The sequence below is a fragment of the Danio rerio genome, chromosome 10 (genome assembly GCF_052040795.2).
Source record: "Danio rerio strain M-AB ecotype USA chromosome 10, GRCz13ab, whole genome shotgun sequence".
Classification (NCBI taxonomy): Eukaryota; Metazoa; Chordata; class Actinopteri; order Cypriniformes; family Danionidae; genus Danio; species Danio rerio.
The window spans coordinates 45,683,706-45,705,987 of NC_141030.1; the positions used below are offsets into that span (position 1 = coordinate 45,683,706).

Genomic DNA, 22,282 nt, shown 5'->3' on the forward strand with positions numbered 1-22,282 from the left:
CGCCATTCTCTTTCTGTAAATTCCACTCCTCTCGTTCTACGATGCAATGTTAGTTTCGCTTTCCACTGTTTAATTGAATTGACGGAGTGAATCTGTGCATAGTTTTTTCTCTCAGCCAGACTGAAGCACGAGCAGCGGCTTCATGCCCTGACCTTCTGTTGCGTAACACGGAGATCACGCTTTACTGCCATACTGTTGAAACAGTGAGCGCTGTGCCAGAGGGACTCGCTCAAACACAGCACTTCATCAGCTGCCAACATTCATTATAATCTCAGAAATACTGGAAACACCACTGACCTGCCAACGTACACTGCTGTATAAAGGACAACTGGCTCAGTAGATGCTGATGATGCTGCCTTGTAGGCCTGTCACAATAATCAATACATGAACTTATCGTACAACACATGGACATGAGCTCAATCATTTCTGGTGATGCAGTATATATCGCCTATACATAAAAACCAAATCTAGCAACATTTGAGCTGATTGTGCAACATCTCTATCTCTATTAGAGGTGTCAGTATGCTTAATAAAACACTAGTATTTACTGTAAATGACTACAGTATATTGTCATGTGTGTGTCTGAGCTGAAAATAGATCAGCTAGCAGATATCGCAGCCTCTGTTTACTCTTTACCTTGCACCTTTGTGTTGTTATTATTATTATTTATTTAGGAATTCACATTCTGATTCCAATGCCTGATTATTAAACTGTTAAAATGACTATAATTAAGTGAAATATTCTTTAAACACAGTTGTTATAGTCATTTTTTATGTTTTATTTTTGTCTCTGCTGTCATTTTATGTGAGAAAGTGTCACTGATATCTAATTGTGTGGTCATGTGTTACTTGCAGCAGTGCCGTCCTGCGTTATATAAGTGTATAAACAACAACACTACGAGGCAAACTGAGTTCAGCGCAGAGAGAGACAAACGAGATGCGTCAAACACACACACACACACACACACACACACACACACACACACACACACACATACACAAATCAATGCAATTCAGATGAGCTTTATTATTTTTATTTATTTAGCTCATTTATTGCCACATATTACCACAGCATTGCAAATAGTCGGATGGATGGATAGAAGGATGGACAGATGGATAGGTAGGTAGGTAGGTAGACAGACAGACAGACAGACAGACAGACAGACAGACAGACAGACAGACAGACAGATAGATAGATAGATAGATAGATAGATAGATAGATAGATAGATAGATAGATAGATAGATAGATAGACAAACCAATGGACGAACGGATGGATAGACAGACTGACGGACGGATGGAAGGATAGACAGATAGGTAGACAGATGGATGCATAGATAAATGGATGGATGGATGGATGGATGGATGGATGAAGGATAACATTCATTATGAAGGATAGACAGATGATAGATAGATAGACAGACAGACTGACAGACAGATGGAAGGACGGATGGATGGATGGACAGACAGACGAATGGATAGATAGATTTATAGACAGACAGACAGACAGACAGACGGACGAACGCACGGATAGAAAGATAGATAGACAGATAGACAAACCGATGGACGAACGGATAGACAGATAGATAGACAAATGGATGGATAGATAAATAGATGGATGGATGGATGGATGGATGGATGAATGGATGAAGGATAACATTCATTATGAAGGATAGACAGATGGAAAGATAGAAAATGGATGGATGGATGGACGGACGAACAGATAGATGGATGGATAGATAGATGGATGGATGGATGGATGGATGGATGGATGGATGGATGGATGGACGGACGGACGGACGAACAGATAGATAGATAGATAGATAGATAGATAGATAGATAGATAGATAGATAGATAGATAGATAGATGGATGGATGGATGGATGGATGGATGGATGGATGGATGGACGGACGAACAGATAGAAAGATAGATAGATAGATAGATAGATAGATAGATAGATAGATAGATAGATAGATAGATAGATAGATAGATAGATAGATGGATGGATGGATGGATGGATGGATGGATGGATGGATGGATGGATGGATGGATGGATGGATGGACGGACGGACGGATGGACGGATGGATAGATGTATTGAGAGATAGATAGAAAGATAGATAGGAGTTTTCTCCCAGAATATGTTTGTTTTTGGGTTCTCTGGTTGTAAGAGTTATTAAATTTGGTGTCATTTGCTGGAATTTGCAGAAGTATGTTGATCTAATGTTGTAGTAATGTTCACATTACAGCAGGAAATGCTCCTCAGTTTGCACCATTCTCTGAGAGCACAGTCTTTCTCTCTCTCTCCACTATAGGATGCATGTATGCTCACTTCAGCTCATCGATTGTCCTCCTCTTGAACAGAAGATGCTTTCTTTCGAGATCACGCCATGTTCAGTCACAGGCACTGATGAAAGCTGCCGGTCAGCTGTTTGTCTTGTCAATATCATGTCGTTTGTGTGCATCTGTATGTATGTAAATTAGGGTGTAGTGATAAAAGAAACAATAAATGTTGTTCCGTGTGCAAGATTTTATGTTAACTAACCTTCCCAGAACAAGCAGAGACAGTTATTTGTTGTTGCTGTTGCTGTTGTTATTGCTGTTGCTGTTGCTGTTGCTGTTGTTGTTGTTGAAACCCTAAAAGAGAACCTATTTACTTGAAGAAAACATACATTTTTTAAACAGATAACATTTTGGATTTCGAGGTTTCTAAGTTGGGCGACACGGTGGCTCAGTGGTTAGCACTGTCGCCTCACAGCAAGAAGGTCACTGGTTCGAGTCCAGGCTGGGTCAATTGGCATTTTGTGTGGAGTTTGCATGTTCTCTAAAACATATGCTGGATAAGCAGGCGGTTCATTCCGCTGTGTTGACCCCTGATTAAATAAGGGACCAAGCTGAAGGAAAATGAATGAAGATTTTTAGATTAGTGGTGTAAAATTATTGAAATGGGGGAGGGAGATAAATATAAATAGTTTGCAGGTGTAAAGTTGTGTTTTTGTCTAGGGACGGGTATCGTTAAGGTTTTAACAGTATTACTACTTTTATCAATACCACTTATCGGTTCGGTACTTTAACGGTTCTCTTATCGGTTCTTTTTGTAGTAAAGCAATGTACAATGTTTTGAAGGAAAAGGACTCAGTTTTTAACCTTTTTCTTCTGGAGAAAATTCAACATGTTTGCCTTTTCAGCCAGAACTCGGGATCTTTCTTGGATTATTTTGCTCCCTGCAGTTGAAAATACCCTCTTATAGTTGCAAAATGCAGTTAAATAATCAGATATTGTTTATAATTTTTCATTAATGCATTCACATAATTGAGTTAACAGTGTTTTGGGAGTAAAAATATATATATTTTTAATAATTTCTTAATAAGAATAGTTTATTATTAAGCTATTCATAGACTATATTTGTAAATACAGCTGATGTGAAAGCATTTTTCATGTTTAAGATTTATTTAGGCTACTGCAAAACATTGTAACCAAATATGTGTGTTTATTTAACTATAAATATTATTTTAATTTACCTTATGTGATTGACTGCTAGCATAACGATGTGGATGATGTACCTTTAGCTAGTCAGTCGAAAACTGTTCAGTTGTCTGTCTGCAGTTGATGCACATTTGAAAGATACTTTCACTTAGCCAGATTGCTTGCGTTTCTGCTTATACGTAAAAACAACATGTTGCGTTTGCTGCAACTGGCATTGTCGCTAACCACTCGGGAAATACAACCCGTTCGCGAGCTATGTGTGTGCGCTTAGAGCGAGCCTCCACTGAGTGTGCGCGCACAGCCGAGAAATGAGAAGTTGACAAATTTTATACTTGACATGCTCATCGTTGTACTATTGGGCGAAACGCGAGAATTTCTCATCTGAGATTGCCATCTGTGCAGACGAATATCGCAAATTAGAAAAAGGTTGGTCAGTTAAATTATGCCACTGTGAGTAATGTTTAGTCTACAATAATTCTCCAGCACTGATAGCAGAACCGTTAACGTCAGAGCTTGTCGATACTTCAGTATTTTATAATGTAGCACCGTAGCACCAATACTGATAAAGTGCAGAGTTTCGGTACCCATCCCTAGTTTTGTCTCTTTATCTCTATATTGAAATGCAGAATGATCATCTTTATGTGGCTTGTGTCATGGTTTGTGCTTTATCAAATTGTTAACGTTTAATCAATCAAACCTTTTTTTGAAGCACCTTAAAAACAACCAAAGTTCTGTAATGTTAACTAAATCTGTGTTTACAGTAAATTACTGTTACCTGTGCATTTCACTTTTCTAGGGTCTAATCTCTTATTGTCATATGAATTCCTTATAAAGAAATATATTTCATATTATATAATATACAGAGATTGGACAATGGAACTGAAACACTGGTCATGCAGTCTGAAATCGGGATAAGCTTAATACTTGTGCTAGATGGGCGTGTCACTGCTAAGAATTACCGAACCATTCTGGAGGACCATGCGCACCCAATGGGTCAAACACTGTATCCTGAAGGGGGTGCCATGTATCAGGATGCACCAATACACACAGCAAGACTGGTGATAGAGTGGATTGATGAACATGAAAGTGAAGTTGAATATCTCCCGTGGCCTGCACAGTCACCAGATCCAAATATTATTGAGCCACTTTGGGTTGTTTTGGAGCAGGAAATGTTTTCCATCATCATGTAGTGACCTGGACACTATTCTGAAAGAAGAATGGCTCAAAATCCCTCTGGCTGCTGCAGCAAAAGGAGGCCTCGCACCACACTAATGAATTATTGTGCTCTGAAACCAGGCGTTTCAGTTTCAACTCCTCTATATATATAATTCATTGAAATAGATTATTATTGTTGTACTATCCATTTCAGATAGACAACAAGCAAAATAACAATAATAACTTAATAAAATATGATCCGTTCTATTGAATCAGATCATAATTTCCTCTCTGTGATAGAAACAGAAAGGGCTGAGATGTAAAGCTGAGCGTATGTCAGCAGTATTATGAAGAGTGAAAGCTTAATGACTTAACCAGCGTCTTCTAAATTTACACCTTAAGTAAATGAAAGCTCTCAGAAACCCCAGACTATTAGACCTTCGGAGAGTAAGAATACTCCCGGTAATGTCTGCTTTTACGATGATTATGAAAGCTCTGTTTGGTTTGCACATGCATTTGGCTGAAACCTGAGAGACGTCCATTAATCCTGGCTGTTTGTGTCTCATTGCCGTGTTGCTGTATCGACGCTGTTTTACTGCTTCAGATACGCTGGAACATCGTCTTGCTCTTACAGCAATTTACACTGTATCAGGTTCCTTGAGGATTCACTTAAAGACTGCAAAGTGTTGCTTTATTTCAGATGATCACTAGTAGAGTTTATAAGTGTTGAATGTTGAGTGGATTTAGTTGTTCATGATGCTGCACAATCAGTCATGCGCTGCAAAAATGCTTTTCTTACTTAGATTTTTTGTCTTGTTTCTAGTCCAAATATCCAAAAGTTCTTAAATCAAGAAGCATTTTCTAGAGAAGCAAAACATATTGTCTTGTTTTAAGAAATAATATGAGTTTTTCCTTAAATCAAGCTAAATAATCTGCCAACAGGGTAAGCAAAATAATCTTATCACAAATCGAAAAACAAGATTATTTTGCTTACCCCATTGGCAGATTATTTAGCTTGATTTGAGTAAAAACTCACTTCATTTTGGCGTATTATTTCTTAAAACAAGACAATATGTTTTGCCTGTCTAGAAAATGCTTCTTGATTGAAGAATTTGTAGATATTTGGACTAGAAACAAGACAAAAAATCCAGGTAAGAAAAGCATTTTTTGCAGTGTGTTTGTTAAAAGAAGACATTTATGATCAGAAATAGGTCTGAACAGTATATCGTTTTAGCATCGATATCACAATTTGTGAATCCGAAGTAGTCATAATGCAGGGCGTGCAATGTGGAGTCAGGATTGTAGTTGACCAGGTATAACAGTTTAGAACACATGAGAATTTTGTTACAGTAAATAAAGTAAAGCATTTGGGCACAAGGAATTAGTGTTGGCTGACCAATTTGGCATTGTATGATGTCTAATGGGAAACATCGCGATGGACGATGGCATCGTCATCATAGGCGGAGGTAAATTAATTATTCATGAATAATTTATCAATTCATAACGAATTAATTATTTGTGGTCTACCGTTTCAACTACCTGACCCGGACTGGTCTTTGTTTTACCCATAAACGAATCATAAATAAATATATGTAACACACAAATTACCATCTGTCAATCACTTTTTCCGCAGGAGGTTGGTCGGTGCACAACCAACAGTATTTGAGGTTTTCACTAAAATTACTAAGTGTGAAAGCGAAAGACTGAAGCAGTGTACTGACGCTGTGACACGTTACCTGATAGATTCAAAAGACCGAAGAGTCGTTAGATAGAGACAAGATTAATTAAATATCACTTTGACAACTATAGTGAGACGTGATCCAGCGGTACATCCTTGATTAACTCCCCTACAAAATCATCCCAATCAATCTAAAATGATTGATTAATTACGGTATCTTGTGAAATATCGCAATATAAATTGCATAAAATCAAAATATCGCAATGTACGTTTCTTTCAATATCGTGTGATTCATGAGCTGCTCTAATTGGTAATGCTGCATTTATTTGTAAAGAAAAATATACAAAAAATGTGGAATTTTGTGAAATATTATTTAAATTTAAATATTTTTAATAATTATTAATCATTTTCCAATGTAATAAATTTACATTTTTAACGTGACACAAAGCAGATGGTTTTTGGCATTTGTGATTTGCTGTTCATGTTTTTATTATAAAATGATTGGTAAAATAAAAAAATAAAAAGAAATGAACACTTCCGTGTTGGCGTGGGTTTTCTACAGACCAACACATGCGCTACAGGTGAATTGGGTAAACAAAATTGGACTTAGCGTATGAGTGTGTGTGTGAATGTGAGAGTGTATGGGTGTTTCCCAGTACTAGGTTGCGGCTGGAAGGCCATCCACTGAGTAAAGCATATGCTGGAATAGTTTTCGGTTCATTCTGCTGTGGCAACCCCTGATAAATAAGGGACTAAGCTGAAGGAAATTTAACGAATAAAGGAATAATCGAGCAACAAATCATTATATTAGAATAATTTCTGAAGGATCGTGCAACACCGAAACCTGGAACTAAAAAAGCAAAAAAAACTAACAAGAATAAAATTAATTTGTTCTCACATGAATAAATGACATTGTAAATATGTAGTACGATAGAAAACAATATTACTGCATTACAAACACTTTTGGTGCGCACAACAAACTTTCTTCAAATAAAAAAGTTTAATTATAATCGTCAACGGGCGACTCAATGGCACAGTGGGTAGCTCGATCGCCTCGCAGCAAGAAGGTCGCTGGTTCGAGCATTAGCTGGGTCAGTTGTCATTTTTGTGTGGAGTTTGCATGTTCTCCACGTGTTCGAGTGGGTTTCTTCTGGGTGCTTCGATTTTCCCCACAGTCCAAAGACGTGCACTATAGGTGAATTGGGTAGGCTAAATTGTCCGTAGTGTTTGTGTGTGAATGAGTGTGTATGGATGTTTCCCAGTGATGGGTTGCAGCTGGAAGGGCGTCCGCTGCGTAAAACATATGCTGGATAAGTTGGTGGTTCATTCCGCTTTGGGGACCCCTGATGAATAAAGGGACTAAGCCGAAAAGTAAAGGAATGAATGAATGAATGAATAATTGTCAACAGTAAATTGCAGTATATTAGTTTAATTTACGAGATATTTCATACCCATGCTTTATTGACCTTATTAACACACTAGGGGCATGGTAACTACTAGCTAGTTTGTAACTAAATGTGTTCTCACTTCGGTTGCACCACATGTTATTAAGGCAAAGTGTAGTTAGTAGGTCGTAAGCTCTCCGTAAAGTCCTACATAGTCGCATTGAATGATGTAATTTCCAATAAAATATGCGTAAATGTAGCGTTACGTTAAAACTAAGTTCAGTGGTGCAGCACAACAAAATTTAGTAGTGTGTAAGGTGTAACTGTGGCTGCGTCTGAAACCGTATACTTCTATACCATAGAGTGCGCTAAAATCAGTATGCGAGCCGAGTAGTATGTCCGAATTCATAGAATGCGAAAATCAGTATTCGAGAAGTACCCGAATGACCTACTACTTCCGGCGAGATTCTGAAGTGCGCATCCCATGCATGCTTCACTATCCCATGATGCCCTGCGAGAGAATTCATGAATGGAAGTAAAGCGACGCAACTGACATGTGTAGGTCAGGTGACCATCACAAAATGGCGGATGTAGTACGTCCGAATTTAAGGTCAATTATAAATGCTTCACATCTGACCATGTTGTTATCCTGCAGGCGGGGGCCTCCTCCATGTGGGCATCATGTTGCGGGCTGCTGAACGAGGTCATGGGCACTGGGGCTGTCCGCACTCAGCAGCCGGGCTTCGGAGCCGGAGCGGGACCGTTTCGATTCGCCCCGAGCGCTGGATACTCCACATACCCACCCAGCAGCACCACCTCAGGAAGCGCAGGCCTGGCGTGCAAAGCCTGCGGACTGGCCTTTTCTGTGTTCAGACGGAAGGTAGGATATAGTGTTGTTGTCACCATACTGGAATTTGTAACTTCGATACGATACCTTGAAGAATATTGATATTTAATGCCATTTTTGATACTGTTTGTTTGTTTGTTTATATACTTTATTGTCCCTCAAGGGGAAATTTTTCTGTAGACTCACCCAGCACTTCAGCAGGTTCTGACACAATAACAATTTAAAAGAATAAGTCAACATGCAAAAGAATTACACACACTATTCTTCAGTGTTCAATAGTCTGATTGACACTGGAATCAGGGCCGGATTAACCAATGGGCCTTATGGGCACAGGCCCAGGGGCCCGTGCACACTAGGGGCCCCTGCGAGGGGGGAGAAAAAAAGACAATTTCGCGATTGTCTTTTTAGGCTAATTGCAATTAGCGCATCTAAATGGAATAAACTATTCAGGGTTTACGCCCATCGATGCCTGATTGATAGAGACAAGATGAGTAAAGAGCTGGGTAGCATTACAGCTCCAGTGGCGCAACTTGTAAGGCACACAGTCTCATCTTTTGACGCGTATAATCATCAACTCGGTTCGAATCCACCAACAGCTGAACTCGTGCTACTTTTTTTTCTCCCCATTACATATCAGATTTTAAATATATTTATTTTTAATAGTAAGGAAATATTTTATAAAAATAATACAAATTGTGATATAAAGTCACAAGTGTCTCGTGGGTATTTAATAATGTTTAGCCTTATTATAAGTGCCTCCCTCTCTGCAAAAACCATATTGCTCAGACAACTGTATTTCCTCTGAGCAAAAAAAAAATCGCGATCACGTATTAATATTATTATTATATTTAAATTGCCTTCTTTCTTTAACTAAACAGAATGCTGTAATTGGTCAAGCGCGGAAACGTCAGTTTTGTAATAACCCGCCCTTAACTGAGCGGACTTTAGTGTAACGTTATATCTGTCATAGATCAAAAATGAGTGGACAAGTGGATTTAGCAAACGCGAGAGAAAGAGGAGAGGAGGCATCTTTATTGAGGCATTTTCCATACACACCATCTTTAAACAGACAGGAGAATGAGGGTACAGAAGAAGACGTTATGGTAACTTTAAATGATGAGAAGCTAGCATTAACCAGTCGGAGGAGGCTAACGGCAGCGCAGCGCCGACTGGATTCATCGTGTGAGAGACAGACAGAAAAGGAGAGAGAGAGAGAGAGAAAGGCCCAGAAGAGGAAAGAGACGGGAGAGAAGAGGTATAGTGTGTAATCTCGGATACTTTTAGGTTTATTATCAAGTCTTATAATCAAAAGTAGAGAAAATACAGGGAGAGGAGGAGAGAGACAGTAAATCAGTTTGTATTATGAAAGACTCAGATTCATAGAACTGTATTAGATATGCATTGTGCGTTATATGCCATGGCAATAATATGCTTTATAAGCAATACATTAAAACACCCTTAAAAAAAGAAAGAAAAAAATATATAGTTTTATTAGTATTTTTATTCAATGCTTTGAAAAATAAGTTAAATCTTTGTAGACTATAAATACATATGTACTATATATCATTTATTTAAATATGTGGGCAACAAATTATAGATTCATTTTATTTAAAAATTATTATATTATTCTTATTTTTTAAATTCAACTATAGGGGTGCGGCCAGGTAGGGGGCCTTACAAGACAATGTGCCCAGGGGCCCCTGAGTTCTTAATCCGGGCCTGACTGGAATAAATCTGTTCTTAAATCTGTTCCGTTTCCAGCAGAAGAAAAAAAAATCTACTAAATTAAATGTAGTGCTTTGAAAGGCCTGGAAAGTACTTAAAAACAAACATAGGTCTTTGAAAGTGCTTGAATTAAGTTTGAAATGGAATATGTTTATGGTGTTATGTCAGCAACTGCTGTCATGGACAGAACTACAATATGATAAATTCTTGATTTAAAAATCTTATATTTAAACAAGAACTATGGGGCGGCACGGTGGATTAGTGGTTTTGGCACTGTTGCCTCACAACAAGAAGGTCGCTGGTTCGAGTCTCGGCTGGGCCAGTTGACATTTCTGTGTGCATGTTCTTCCTGTGTTGGCATGGGTTTCCTCCGGGTCCTCCGATTTCCTCCACAGTCCAAACACATGCGCTATAGGGGAATTGGATAAACTAAATTGGCTGTAGTGTATGAGTGTGGGTGTGAATGTGAGAATGTATTGGTGTTTCCCATACATTAAGTGAAACATAAACTCACTGGCCACTTTATTAGGTACAGCTGTCCAACTGCTCGTTAACGTAAATTTGTAATCAGCCAATCACATGGCAGCAGCTCAATGCATTTAGACATGTAGAACTGGTCAAGACGATCTGCTGTAGTTCAAACTCAGCATCAGAATGGGGAAGAAAGGGGATTTAAGTTACTTTGAACGTGGCATGGTTGTTGGTGCCAGACGGGCTGCTCTGAGTATTTCAGAAACTGCTGATCTACTAGGATTTTCATGCACAACCATCTCTAGGGTTTACAGAGAATGGTTTGAAAAAGAGAAAATATCCAGTGAGCGGCAGTTCTGTGGGCGCAAATGCCTTGTTGATGCCAGAGGTCAGAGGAGAATGGCCAGACTGGTTCCAGCTAATAGAAAGGCAACAGTAACTCAAATAAGCACTCGTTACAACCGAGCTCTGCAGAAGAGCATCTCTGAACACACAACACGTCCAACCTTGAGGCGGATGGGCTACAGCAGCAGAAGACCACACCGTGTGCCGCTCCTGTCAGCTAAGAACAGGAAACTGAGGCTACAATTCACACAGGCTCACCAAAACTGGACAATAGAAGATTGGAGAAACGTTGCCTGCTCTGATGAGTCTCCATTTCTGCTGACACATTCGGATGGTAGGTTGAGAGTTTGGCATCACCAACATGAAAGCATGGATCCATCCTGCCTTGTATCAACGGTTCAGGCTGGTGGTGGTGGTGTAATGGTGTGGGGGATACTTTCTCGGCACACTGTACTCAAGTGGCCTCCACAATCACCAGAACTCAATCCTATTGAGCACCTTTGGGATGTGGTGGAACGGGAGATTCACATCACGGATGTGCAGCTGATAAATCTGCAGAAACTGCGTGATGCTATCATGTCAATATGGAGCAATATCTATGAGGAATATTTCCAGTACCTTGTTGAATCTATGCCATGAAGGTTTTAGCCAGTTCTGAAGGCAAAAGGGCGGCCCAACCCGGTACTAGTAAGGTGTACCTAATAAAGTGGCCGGTGAGTGTATTTCATGAATGAGATTTTATTGATTTTAATATTTTTGCTGGTCATGAAAACAATCTATTTATCCGTGTAATGATCAATTAAGGAACGCTAGTTGTCCCATTAGAAACTTAGTGAAATGAACAACCTCAAATTTTCAGGGGAACCCCCATCACATGGAGCTGCACTGCTGTGCTTACCTTGCACACCAGTTTGCCACGCCATTAGGAAAACACATTTTGTCCTCTTGCTAGTGTGTATAAATGTACATCATTCATGGTTTAGTTTTAAATATAGAAAATTGATTGGTCAGGAGCAACAATGAGGTGCAGGAATCCCTAATGTTTGCTTCATAACTCAGACACGCCTCATTTTCAGGCAAAGCTTATGTGTGATAAAAGATCCGAGCGTTAACTTTCCCACAAAGCATCAGTGTTTTGAAATCCTATCAGCTCTTCCACAGCTGTCTGCAGACGCTCATATGCACAGGCGTGATGGATGGACCTGACATTCACCCAGAGTGCAATGCTTTGACTGAACCGCTCATTCGTCAGCATGGTGGCATTTGATAACAACCAGCCGGCAAACACACACTGCACAACTGCTGCTCAGAACTGGGAGAGAAATGAAGTCCTGAAAAATGAAAGGATGTGGAGATGCTGTTCTTATTGTTTTTCTTACTGAGTCATTGTAAGGTGGAGTTTAAAGGGCCATGAAACCCCCTCGTTTCAGCAGGGTGTTTTCACACCTTGGAAAAAGTCAGAAAAGTGGGCGTGTCCAGCTCTGTTTAGGGGGGAGTGTCGGAGGAAGAAAAGTGGGAGGGTGTGGGAGTGTCTATTTGGGCACGCGCGAGTTTCAGAGTCAAAATACACACACACAGTAGAAAGTGATGGTGTTTAACCTACATGGACATCTGTAGTCGAATTATTTGCCAAATTATTTAATGGTGGACTTTAACTGCAGTTTGGCTCTTTCATTCAGGGAATTCATTCATGCCCCTCGAGACACACGAGATATTTGATTCGAGGAACTGCTCTAAGCGTGTATTTTTCATGCAATGTTTGATACCGCACGGCGAATGAGAGAAAAAAAAACCTCAGCATTTCCCAGAAACTTAGATGCACACGACAGGTAGCGTCAGAAAGCCGCGTGTGTTATTCCGGTCACTAAATGCGGTTAAAACCCTACACGAGGTTAAAGTTTGGTTGTGGTGCTAACGTGTTTACACTCGGTGCAATAGTTTGTTAGATACGAACAAACTGAATAAACACTGAGCACTGGTCGCTCACTTAACAAATCTGTAGAGACAGGACAATCACCAGCAACTAGAGCCGCGTCTTTATTAAGAGAATACTACAAACGAATCCAGATCTCAGCGTTTGCAGATGAGAACAGCTCTCAGGTAAACAATAATCCTCCTTAGACACGTAAGTTATTGTTGTCGAGCGTCGCGTACACTGTTAATCTACACGTGACTCTGAGCTCTCACAGAGAGAAAATGAAAACAAAACTTAACTGCAGCAAACAATAAAAGCAACACTTCACGCTTGTTTTGCCAACACAACGTGGCGTCTCTGTCCTGAAAACACGGTGACACTAATGAATATTAATGAAGTTGCACAATAGAGCGCGCTGATTGGTTTGAACCAAGCCTTACTCATGCATTAATGCATCACACTGTAAGACGTAATAAGACACACTCTGGCACAGACGTCCAGTCTGCACGCTGGAATACACGCTATTATGTCATGACCGTGACGCAGCTTCAAAAATTAGTTTCAAACCGGAAGTATGAATTTGCTTGACATAACGCAAAAACAACCAATTTACACTTTTTAGTGAAATATAGGTGTCCTAATAGTGTTTTTAGCAGTGTGGGACACATATACGACTGTCAACAGCTCAAAAAATGTGTTTTGGTGTTTCGTGACCCTTTAAGTAAAGTGTGTGGTGCATATAGAGAGGAGAGTGTTCCTACAGGTGGTTTGTCAAGCCCACTCGCCGGTGTGAGGCACACTCAGATACAGTGTTTACATAATAAACACAATCAGAAACACTTATTGCAATTTAAGGGTTTACGAAACCCTCGAGTACTTTTTCTGAGATATTAACAGGTTTGTGTGTGTTGAGCATCAGTTAAGACAATGTCAGCACCTGTCAGCTTTAATTGTGGGAAAAACTGGATAATTTTGAGCTTTTGTCAGCTAATTTCAGCTTCCAGGTTTAAAATGATTTTTGGGGCGGGATCAAAATTGGTGACGTAGCGCAGAACTACAAGTGCAAAGATGACAAGTCAGTTTCTCATTGTTATCTATAGCGAAGTTTTATTATCTTATGAGAAGAGCCTGCTTCTTAATTATTCATGACTGCACGTGCTTTCCGAAGGCAAGACAGACCTGCCAGTGCCAAGCTGTGAGACTCTATGTTGATGACTGCGTGAGACCGCATCCAAGGACCCACAGCACACAGTATTTAGCTGTTCATTAGGGGTCGTATGTGTTTGTTTCCATGATCCACGGGGCTTATTGCATGTTTTTCCCCACGATCCTGTCAGGGCCAATACAGCAATGATGTTTGTGTACAGTAAGCATTTTTGTCTGGAGAAGAGTACGAGTATGGCGGAAAATGGCAGACTTTGTCCTTTATCAGTGAAGTTTGTTCACATTTAAACACATCGCCGTGCTGCTGTGTTTGCCTAAATCCTCCTGATTACCAGCAGGGCTAATGGTTAAAATAGACAGGGCAAGAGACCTGCTGCACTGAGTCTGAATTCAGACCTGTGATTCAGACCCGGGGATTGAGGGAGAAGTCCTCATTTATAGTGTTTATATGAACACGTTCATCTTTATAATGATATAAATTGTGGTTTTGTGTATATGAAATGACAAATGTAGCAGGGCATTCAATAACTGTTTATTTCTTAGCATTTTAACTTTGTAAATTATAAATTCATGCGTCTCCTCACGGTTTGTGTCTCATTTTGTGAGCCGACTGACAACAGTTGTTCGCTCACTGCCTTCTCCCCTGTTCTGTTGGCCACGCCCACTCCTGCCCTTTGCTCGCGGAGCTCCACGCCCACTATGATGCATCTTTTGAAAAAATTCTGAGGTAGGCCTGAACCAAAATTGGGGGGTGTCATGGCCCTTTAAGGTTGTCATTTGCTACTACCTTGTGAATCAGTGGGCGGAGATAAACAGGCAGAGATGTGGTATGCGTTAATCTTCTCAGGAGTTTATCCACATGATTAAGGCCCTGTTTACACTAGTGCGTTTTAGTTTTAAAACGGCGTTTTAGAATGAAAACGATCCGCGTCCACACTCGCGTTTTACCCAGCGTTTCTGAACTGCTCTCCGTCCACACCAAAACGCTGAAAACGCACATCACGTGACCACACACACACACTCTCAGGCAAGCGCTGCAGCCCATCTACCCAGATGAGAGCTCTGCTTGTCGGACTTCTCATCAAGCATCTCCCGCTGGATCTAATCTCACTATATTTATTAAACGGGATATTTCATTCATCTTGTTGTCTGTATCTAACGACATATTCCCTGATTTTGGTCACTGGAATCTATTACTTGTTCTCAGGTAACGTGTTTTGGCTGAGCGCAAAGAGAAGTTAATAACTAATGTAACCACGTACATTCTGTATATTGACTGATCGCTTGCCTTTATTTCCTATAATGTATAAACTTATTGTATGTTATACTTTTATAATGGCCATTATCGATTAAAACTGATATTCACCAAAAGAGAGGGTTTCGTATTTTCACTGAAATTGAAAGGAGGCAGTGTTGTTGTAGGCTCCGTTTTGTTATAAATATCCACACAGTGAAGATGACGTTCATATATGCAGCACGGCGCTTCAACATTTCTGCTGTCTGTTTAGTTGTTAATATTAAAATGAAAATAGGCAGTTCCTTATATCATGTTTACATTTTATTGTTGAGAAAGTGAAACAACGTAGCCAGGGTGATGTGAATGAAGTTATAAAGTACACTGTTCCCTTTGAAGATTGACGCGTGTCCTCGGTATAGTCTGTTTTCTATATCAAACTGAAAAGAAGAGATGCAGCCATGATCAAACTTGCGAAGTTTTAACTTACACGGAGAAGATGCAGGACTGAACTGTGTGTTAGGCTACTTAATATTGAGGAAAAGCCCCAATCAGAGAGGCGAATGTGTGCAGCCCCGCCTCCGTTTTCAGATGTCTCCGTTTTCCATTATCCACACTGAGACAGAGCAGCAGCGTTTCAGAATGAAAACGGCCTCTCCAGTGTTTTCGAAATGCTCCGTTTTCAGCGCTCGAGAACTCCGGCGTAGTGTGGACGGATGGCGTAACCGTAGCAAAACTTATGCGTTTTCAAACTAAAACGCATTAGTGTAAACGGGGCCTCAATGGGGCTGAACAGTATATCGCTTGGGCATGGATATCACAATGTGTTTAACTTCAATAGTCACGATTATTAATTAAAGATTAACAGATACAGATATTATTAAATATTATTATTTTTCATTATTTATACAATAATGACCATGTTATTTTACATTGGATTGTTCGATTTCTGTACTTGAATACTGTTGGACTCCCCAGAAAACCGTAAAGCACTGTTTATTTATGTACTTTTGTTTGTAATTGATTAAAATGTACACAGATGCACTGCATATAAAAAGATCTAAGTTAATGAAATCTTTCGGAATAGAGATATTAAAATAGTTTAGTGAAATTATATTTATATCTCAATATATATCGAGGCAAAACAAAATAAATCCTTTTTAAGTATCGTGCAGACCTACTATAAAATAATACATTTGTTATTCATTCATTTTCCTTTGGCTTACGCTCTCTGCACAAGACTTTTGGCCAGCGGAGAAATTAAAATCGTTGTGCCGAACTGAGTCTGGTTCTCTCAAGGTTTTTTTTTCTCCACTCTCCTATTGGTGAAGTTTTTTTTCCCCTCTCCGCTGTCGCCACTGGCTTGCATGGTTCAGGATCTGTAAAGCTACGCATCGATGGATTTGCTCTTCAGTGTTTGGACTCTCAATAATGACTTCAAACCACACTGAACAGAGCTAAACTGAACTGAACTGAACTTAAACACTAAAAACTGAACTACCCTGTTCCAGTTACTATGACCATTTATGTGAAGCTGCTTTGACACAATCTACATTGTAAAAGCGCTATACAAATAAAGCTGAATTGAATTAAATTGAATTGAATAATTCAGAGGTTGTCACCGTGGAATGAACCGCCAACTATTCCAGCATTTGTTTTAAGCAGCAGATGCCCTTCCAGCCGCAACCTAGTACTGGAAAACACCCATACACACTCATTCTCCCACACACACACACACACTAATATACTACGGCCAATTTAGCTTACCCAATTGACCTATAGCGCATGTGTTTGGACTGTGGGGGAAACCGGAGCACTCGAAGGAAACCCACGCCAACATGGAGAGAACATGCAAACTACACACATAAATGCCAACTGGCCCTGCTGAGGCTCGAACCAGCAACCTTCTTGCTGTGAGGCGACAGTGCTAAACACGTCATGTGAAACTTTTTTTTTATGTGCAAAGAAAAACTTTTCCAATGTGTAAACAGTCCTGAAACTTCCAGGATGTTTATTTTTGACCGCTCACATGTCAAATATCAACGGAGGGTAGATTTCTCAATTCATCTCTCTCTCTCTTTTACAGCACGTCTGCTCCGACTGCAAGAAGAGCTTCTGCTCGCTGTGTTCGGTGCTGCAGGAGAATCTGCGGCGCTGCTCCACCTGCCACCTGCTGTGGGGAACGGCCTTCCAGCGGCCCCGGCTCATGCGGCTGCGCGTCAGAGACCTGCGGCAGTACCTGACGCTGCGCAACATCAACACCGACACCTGCAGGGAGAAGGAGGACCTGGTGGACCTGGTGCTCTGCCATCTGGGCGCTGAGCTGGAGCTGGGGGAGGACGAGGAGGAAGAGGAGGAGGAGGAAGAGGAAGCGGATACGGACAGTCTGCCGTCACTCCCGCGCTCGCTCTCCACGCCGCCGGCCTCTGCAGCGCGCTCGTCCTCCCAGCAGTCGGCGCTGTCTGCGGCCGCGTCTCAGGGAGAAGCTCTCAGCCGCAGCGATAGCTCAGGGACAAACAATCAGGTGAGGCAGATTTTAAATATTATTTTATTTTATTTGAAGTTTTTATATTAAATGGCACTTTAACTGTCTTTTTCTATGCATTGCATTACCACAATTTTATTTTATTTATTTGTTTTTTATTATTTTATTTTGTATAATTGCCTGATGCCATTTATCAAGACTTTTATAATAAAACTTATTTAAAAATATTAAAAGTGTCAAAATATATTTATTATATAGTATATATACACTACCTGACAAAAGTCTTGTCGTTGATCCCAGCTGTAAAAGCAACAAATAATAACCTGACTTCTAGTTGATCATTTGGAAAAGTGACAGAAGGTGGATTTTTCAGATGAATCATCTGTTAACTGCATCCCAATCATCACAAATACTGCAGAAGACCTACTGGAACCGCCATGGAGCCAAGATTCTCACAGAAATCAGTCAAGTTTGGTGAAGGAGAAATCATGGTTTGGGGTTACATTCAGTATGGGTGCGTGCGAGAGATCTGCAGAGTGGATGACAACATCAACAGCCTGAGGTATCAAGATATTTGTGCTGCTCATTACATTACAAACCACAAGAGAGAGACAATTCTCCAGCAGGATAGCGCTCCTCATACTTCAGCCTCCACATCAAAGTTCCTGAAAGCAAAAAAAGTCTAGCGGCTCCAGGATTGGCCAGCCCAGTCACCAGCCATGAACATTATTGAGCATGTCTGGGGTAAGATGAAGGAGGAGGCGTTAAAGATGAATCCAAAGAGTCTTGATGAACTCTGGGAGTCCTGCAGGAACGCTTTCTTTGCCGTTCCAGATGACTTTATTAATCAGTGATTTGAGTCATGTCAGAGATGTATGGATGCAGTCCTCCAAGCTCATGATGGAGTCAGACACAATATTCATTCTGTCTCCACTGCAGCAGGACTTTATATTCCAGACTGGACATTATTTCTGTTCAGTGATGAGACTTTTGTCTAAGCAGAGTCCGACCTTATTTCTTAATTATGAAATCATTCAAAATCAAGGCATGATCATATTTTATTTGGGTCAAATAAGTGTCATCTAGAGGCCTTTGCCTTTCATATAAGCCACTTTTGAAACCAAATGATCAACTAGAAGTCAAGGTATTATTTGTTGTTCCTAAAACTTGGATAGGCAACAAGACTTTTGACAGGTAGTATATATATATATATATATATATATATATATATATATATATATATATATATATATATATATATATATATATATATATATATATATATATATATATATGTCAGCCAATCAGATTCAAAAACCAGACAGAACTGTTGTATAAATATATGTATATACAAATAGTAGTAGACATATAATAAAAATCGATTATTCATAGATATTAAAATAACAATCATATTCAACAGACAAATCAAGCACGGGCAATAAATCAGGCAATTTAAATCGAGTATTTTAGATAGTATTTTAGATTATCTATGTTTTATTTTAAATTGTTTATATAATAGAAAGGATCTTGGATGATTTTTAAGTTGGTTTGTTTGCTTGCAAATTTTTGTGAGCAATATGTTGAAAGCACTGTTCACACATTTATGTGGAGACACGTTTCATTTCTTCTTGAATATTTTTAAAAACTGCTCATTGTATCACTTGTTTTAATATGCCTGCCCTGCCGTTAACATGCATCCTGCATTATAAATGTTGAACAGTTGAAGCATGCTAAATGTGCTGAAGTGAGCTATTTTCAGAATGCTGTTCACTTTCTATTTCTTCACATTCTTCCACATTTTTGCCCCCTGATCTGTTGACTTCTGCTCTCTGTGCAGTTATTAATCTGCTTTCAGCCCTCGGTCACTAAACATTCATTCATTCTGATGGGTTTTAATGCGACGTGACGTGTGGATGCTGAAAACAGCTGTACCCCACGAGGCTTGCTGTGACGGTTAAGCCTTTTTTTTAGATCTGACTTGCTGAGCATCTTACGTAATGCTGGAAGGTCGTCTGGTAATTCCTGCGTGACGCAACGTTCAGATTAACAGAGCAGACGTGAAAGTTCCTAGGAGGTGAATGACTAGGTTTGATAGCTAAGCAGTTTTAAAGTGAAGATATTTTGTCTCTTTTTCATAATGTCTAAAAAATAATAATAATAATAAAAAATCGCGTTACACTTTCTCATTGTCTGTCATTTTGACGAAGAGAGTTGTAAAAATTCCGTCATAACCTATTACTGCCCGTCATTTAATTTGCATATTTTTTTAAATCGCTTTTTTCATTCATATCATATTTTAATCATGAACTTGCAAATAGGCTAAATTATTAATTTATTTATTTGACAAATGAACAAAAACTCTAACTCTAATTTATTGTTCAACAATTTCAACAATGTTTTTTTTGCACTGACAGCGGAGGGAATTAAAACAAGACCATTTGTGCCTGAACACAGGCAGATATAAACAACAAAATATATTACAAAATATAATTCAGACTAAAATAAGAACATAACTTAAAAATATAACTATTCAGACGATGTTCTGTAGGCCTATTTGCCTCAACTCAAATCTTCCTCCTGGTCCGCGTCGACCTGAACTGGGTGCTTGCCTGTGTGTAATCAAACGCATCAAGGGAGACTGATGCAGAGGCAGTTGTCATTAAATTCTGTGTCTTTGCCTCAGAAAGTCGACTTCTTGTGACAGTTTTAGTTTTAATTTTGCTTATATATATATATATATATATATATATATATATATATATATATATATATATATATATATATATATATATTAGGGATGTAACAGTATTGTAAATACCGTCATACCGCAATATTAATTTTTTTCGATATTACCGTAGTCGCATGACTCGGTAAAACTATAGGTCTTCTGAGAAAATTTGCTCAGGCGAATGAAGCGAACGGGAGGTAGCTGAAACTACAATTCCCATCAGCCCAGGCTTGACCATAATCCCTTGCGGTCTGTTGTCGCTACAGATCCAGTAATGCGGAAATGGAGTGTGCTGCTAGAAGCAGGGATCAAAAAGAGCTGGAAAACCCTAAAGCGGGTGTTGTCGCCGCGCGCGTACTGAATAGTGGTGTTGCCGCGCGAGTTCTTATCAGCTGTGTTGTCGCGCGCGTACTGAATAGCGGTGTTGTCGCGCGAGTTCTTATCAGCTGTGTTGTCGCGCGAGTTCTTATCAGCTGTGTTGTCGCGCGCGTTCTGATCAGCTGTGTTGTCGCGCGCGTACTGTAAAGCGGGACGGAGGGTATGTCGCGTCGCGGGGGCACTTTTGATCATTTTGGAAGGGAACTTTCTATCCAAGACTAAAAAGGGCATGTGCACTGCACAGGTTGAGCACTGTGTGTGCACGTGCCTGCAAGTTGGGGAATACGACTAATAATCAGTCATGGGGACTGCAGAAACACAGCACACTGTTCAGATTAATGCAGACATGAGATCTCTATCTCACTCATGATTTGTCCTCTCAAGTGGGGGAAAGACAATGCACAACGTTACCCACTGCTGTCAACCTGGGCCAAGTCATATCTCTCTTGTCCCAGAAACCTCAGTCCCAAATGAGAGGGTTTTTTTTCTGTTGCAGGGGACATTGTAAATACCCAGAGATACCAGATAATATTTATATGACAATTTTCCTTAAAACCCATCTCTGTCTAAGTGAGTGAGTGATTAAATGTTGAATGTGATGAGTTTTCAACAATACTAAATTGAAACTTTATTTTTTTACATGGTTTAATATTTTTTTGTTATTAAAATTGAAGTTCCTGTTTCAAAGCTCACAGATAGATGACTAATTTGTATGTCATTGACACTTTTGGCACTTTTTTGGAGTATTTTCATAAGTTTTGTTTTTTCCTGTAAATGATTCAATAAATACCGTACCGTGACATTCATACCGAGGTATTACCGTACCGTGAAATTCTGATACCGTTACATCCCTAATATATATATATATATATATAATCTGGTGTTTCCAGAATGTCTGTAAAGTTTCAACTCAAAATCCTTTCGCTTGTAAAGTTTCCACCTGTTTGGATGTGAGCAAAAATACACTGTTTTTGTATGTGTCCCTTCAAATGCGAATGAGCTGCTGCTTTTCAGAAGAGGGGTGGAGCCTTTGCATGCTATAGTGGCATTTAATTGCTATTTACGAAAGAGATAGTGACTTCATTCATTCATTTTCCTTCAGATTAATCCCTTATTAATCAGGGGTCGCCACAGCGAAATGAAGAGTTTTTCAGGCGTGAATGTTGTTGTTTTAAACTCGAATCGGCAGTTTATTCACAAAGATAGCGTGTCTTTGACGACATGCCTCATGCATTTTCAAACTAAAATGCATTAGTGTAAACAGGGCCTAAGTTTTGCTATGGTTACGT

At 39.6% G+C, this 22,282-nt stretch overlaps 1 protein-coding gene across 7 annotated transcripts in view; it reads left to right on the forward strand.

The window, feature by feature from the left end:
* Window positions 1-22,282, forward strand: part of rnf34b (ring finger protein 34b) — a 59,803-nt gene that overhangs the window by 20,607 nt on the left and 16,914 nt on the right. For 6 of the 7 annotated variants that reach the window (XM_087269692.1, XM_087269691.1, XM_087269690.1 and 3 more), the window contains exons 2-3: window positions 8,357-8,581; window positions 17,489-17,926. In XM_087269692.1, the coding sequence (XP_087125818.1) occupies window positions 8,357-8,581; window positions 17,489-17,926 (663 nt within the window). 7 annotated transcript variants of the gene reach the window in all.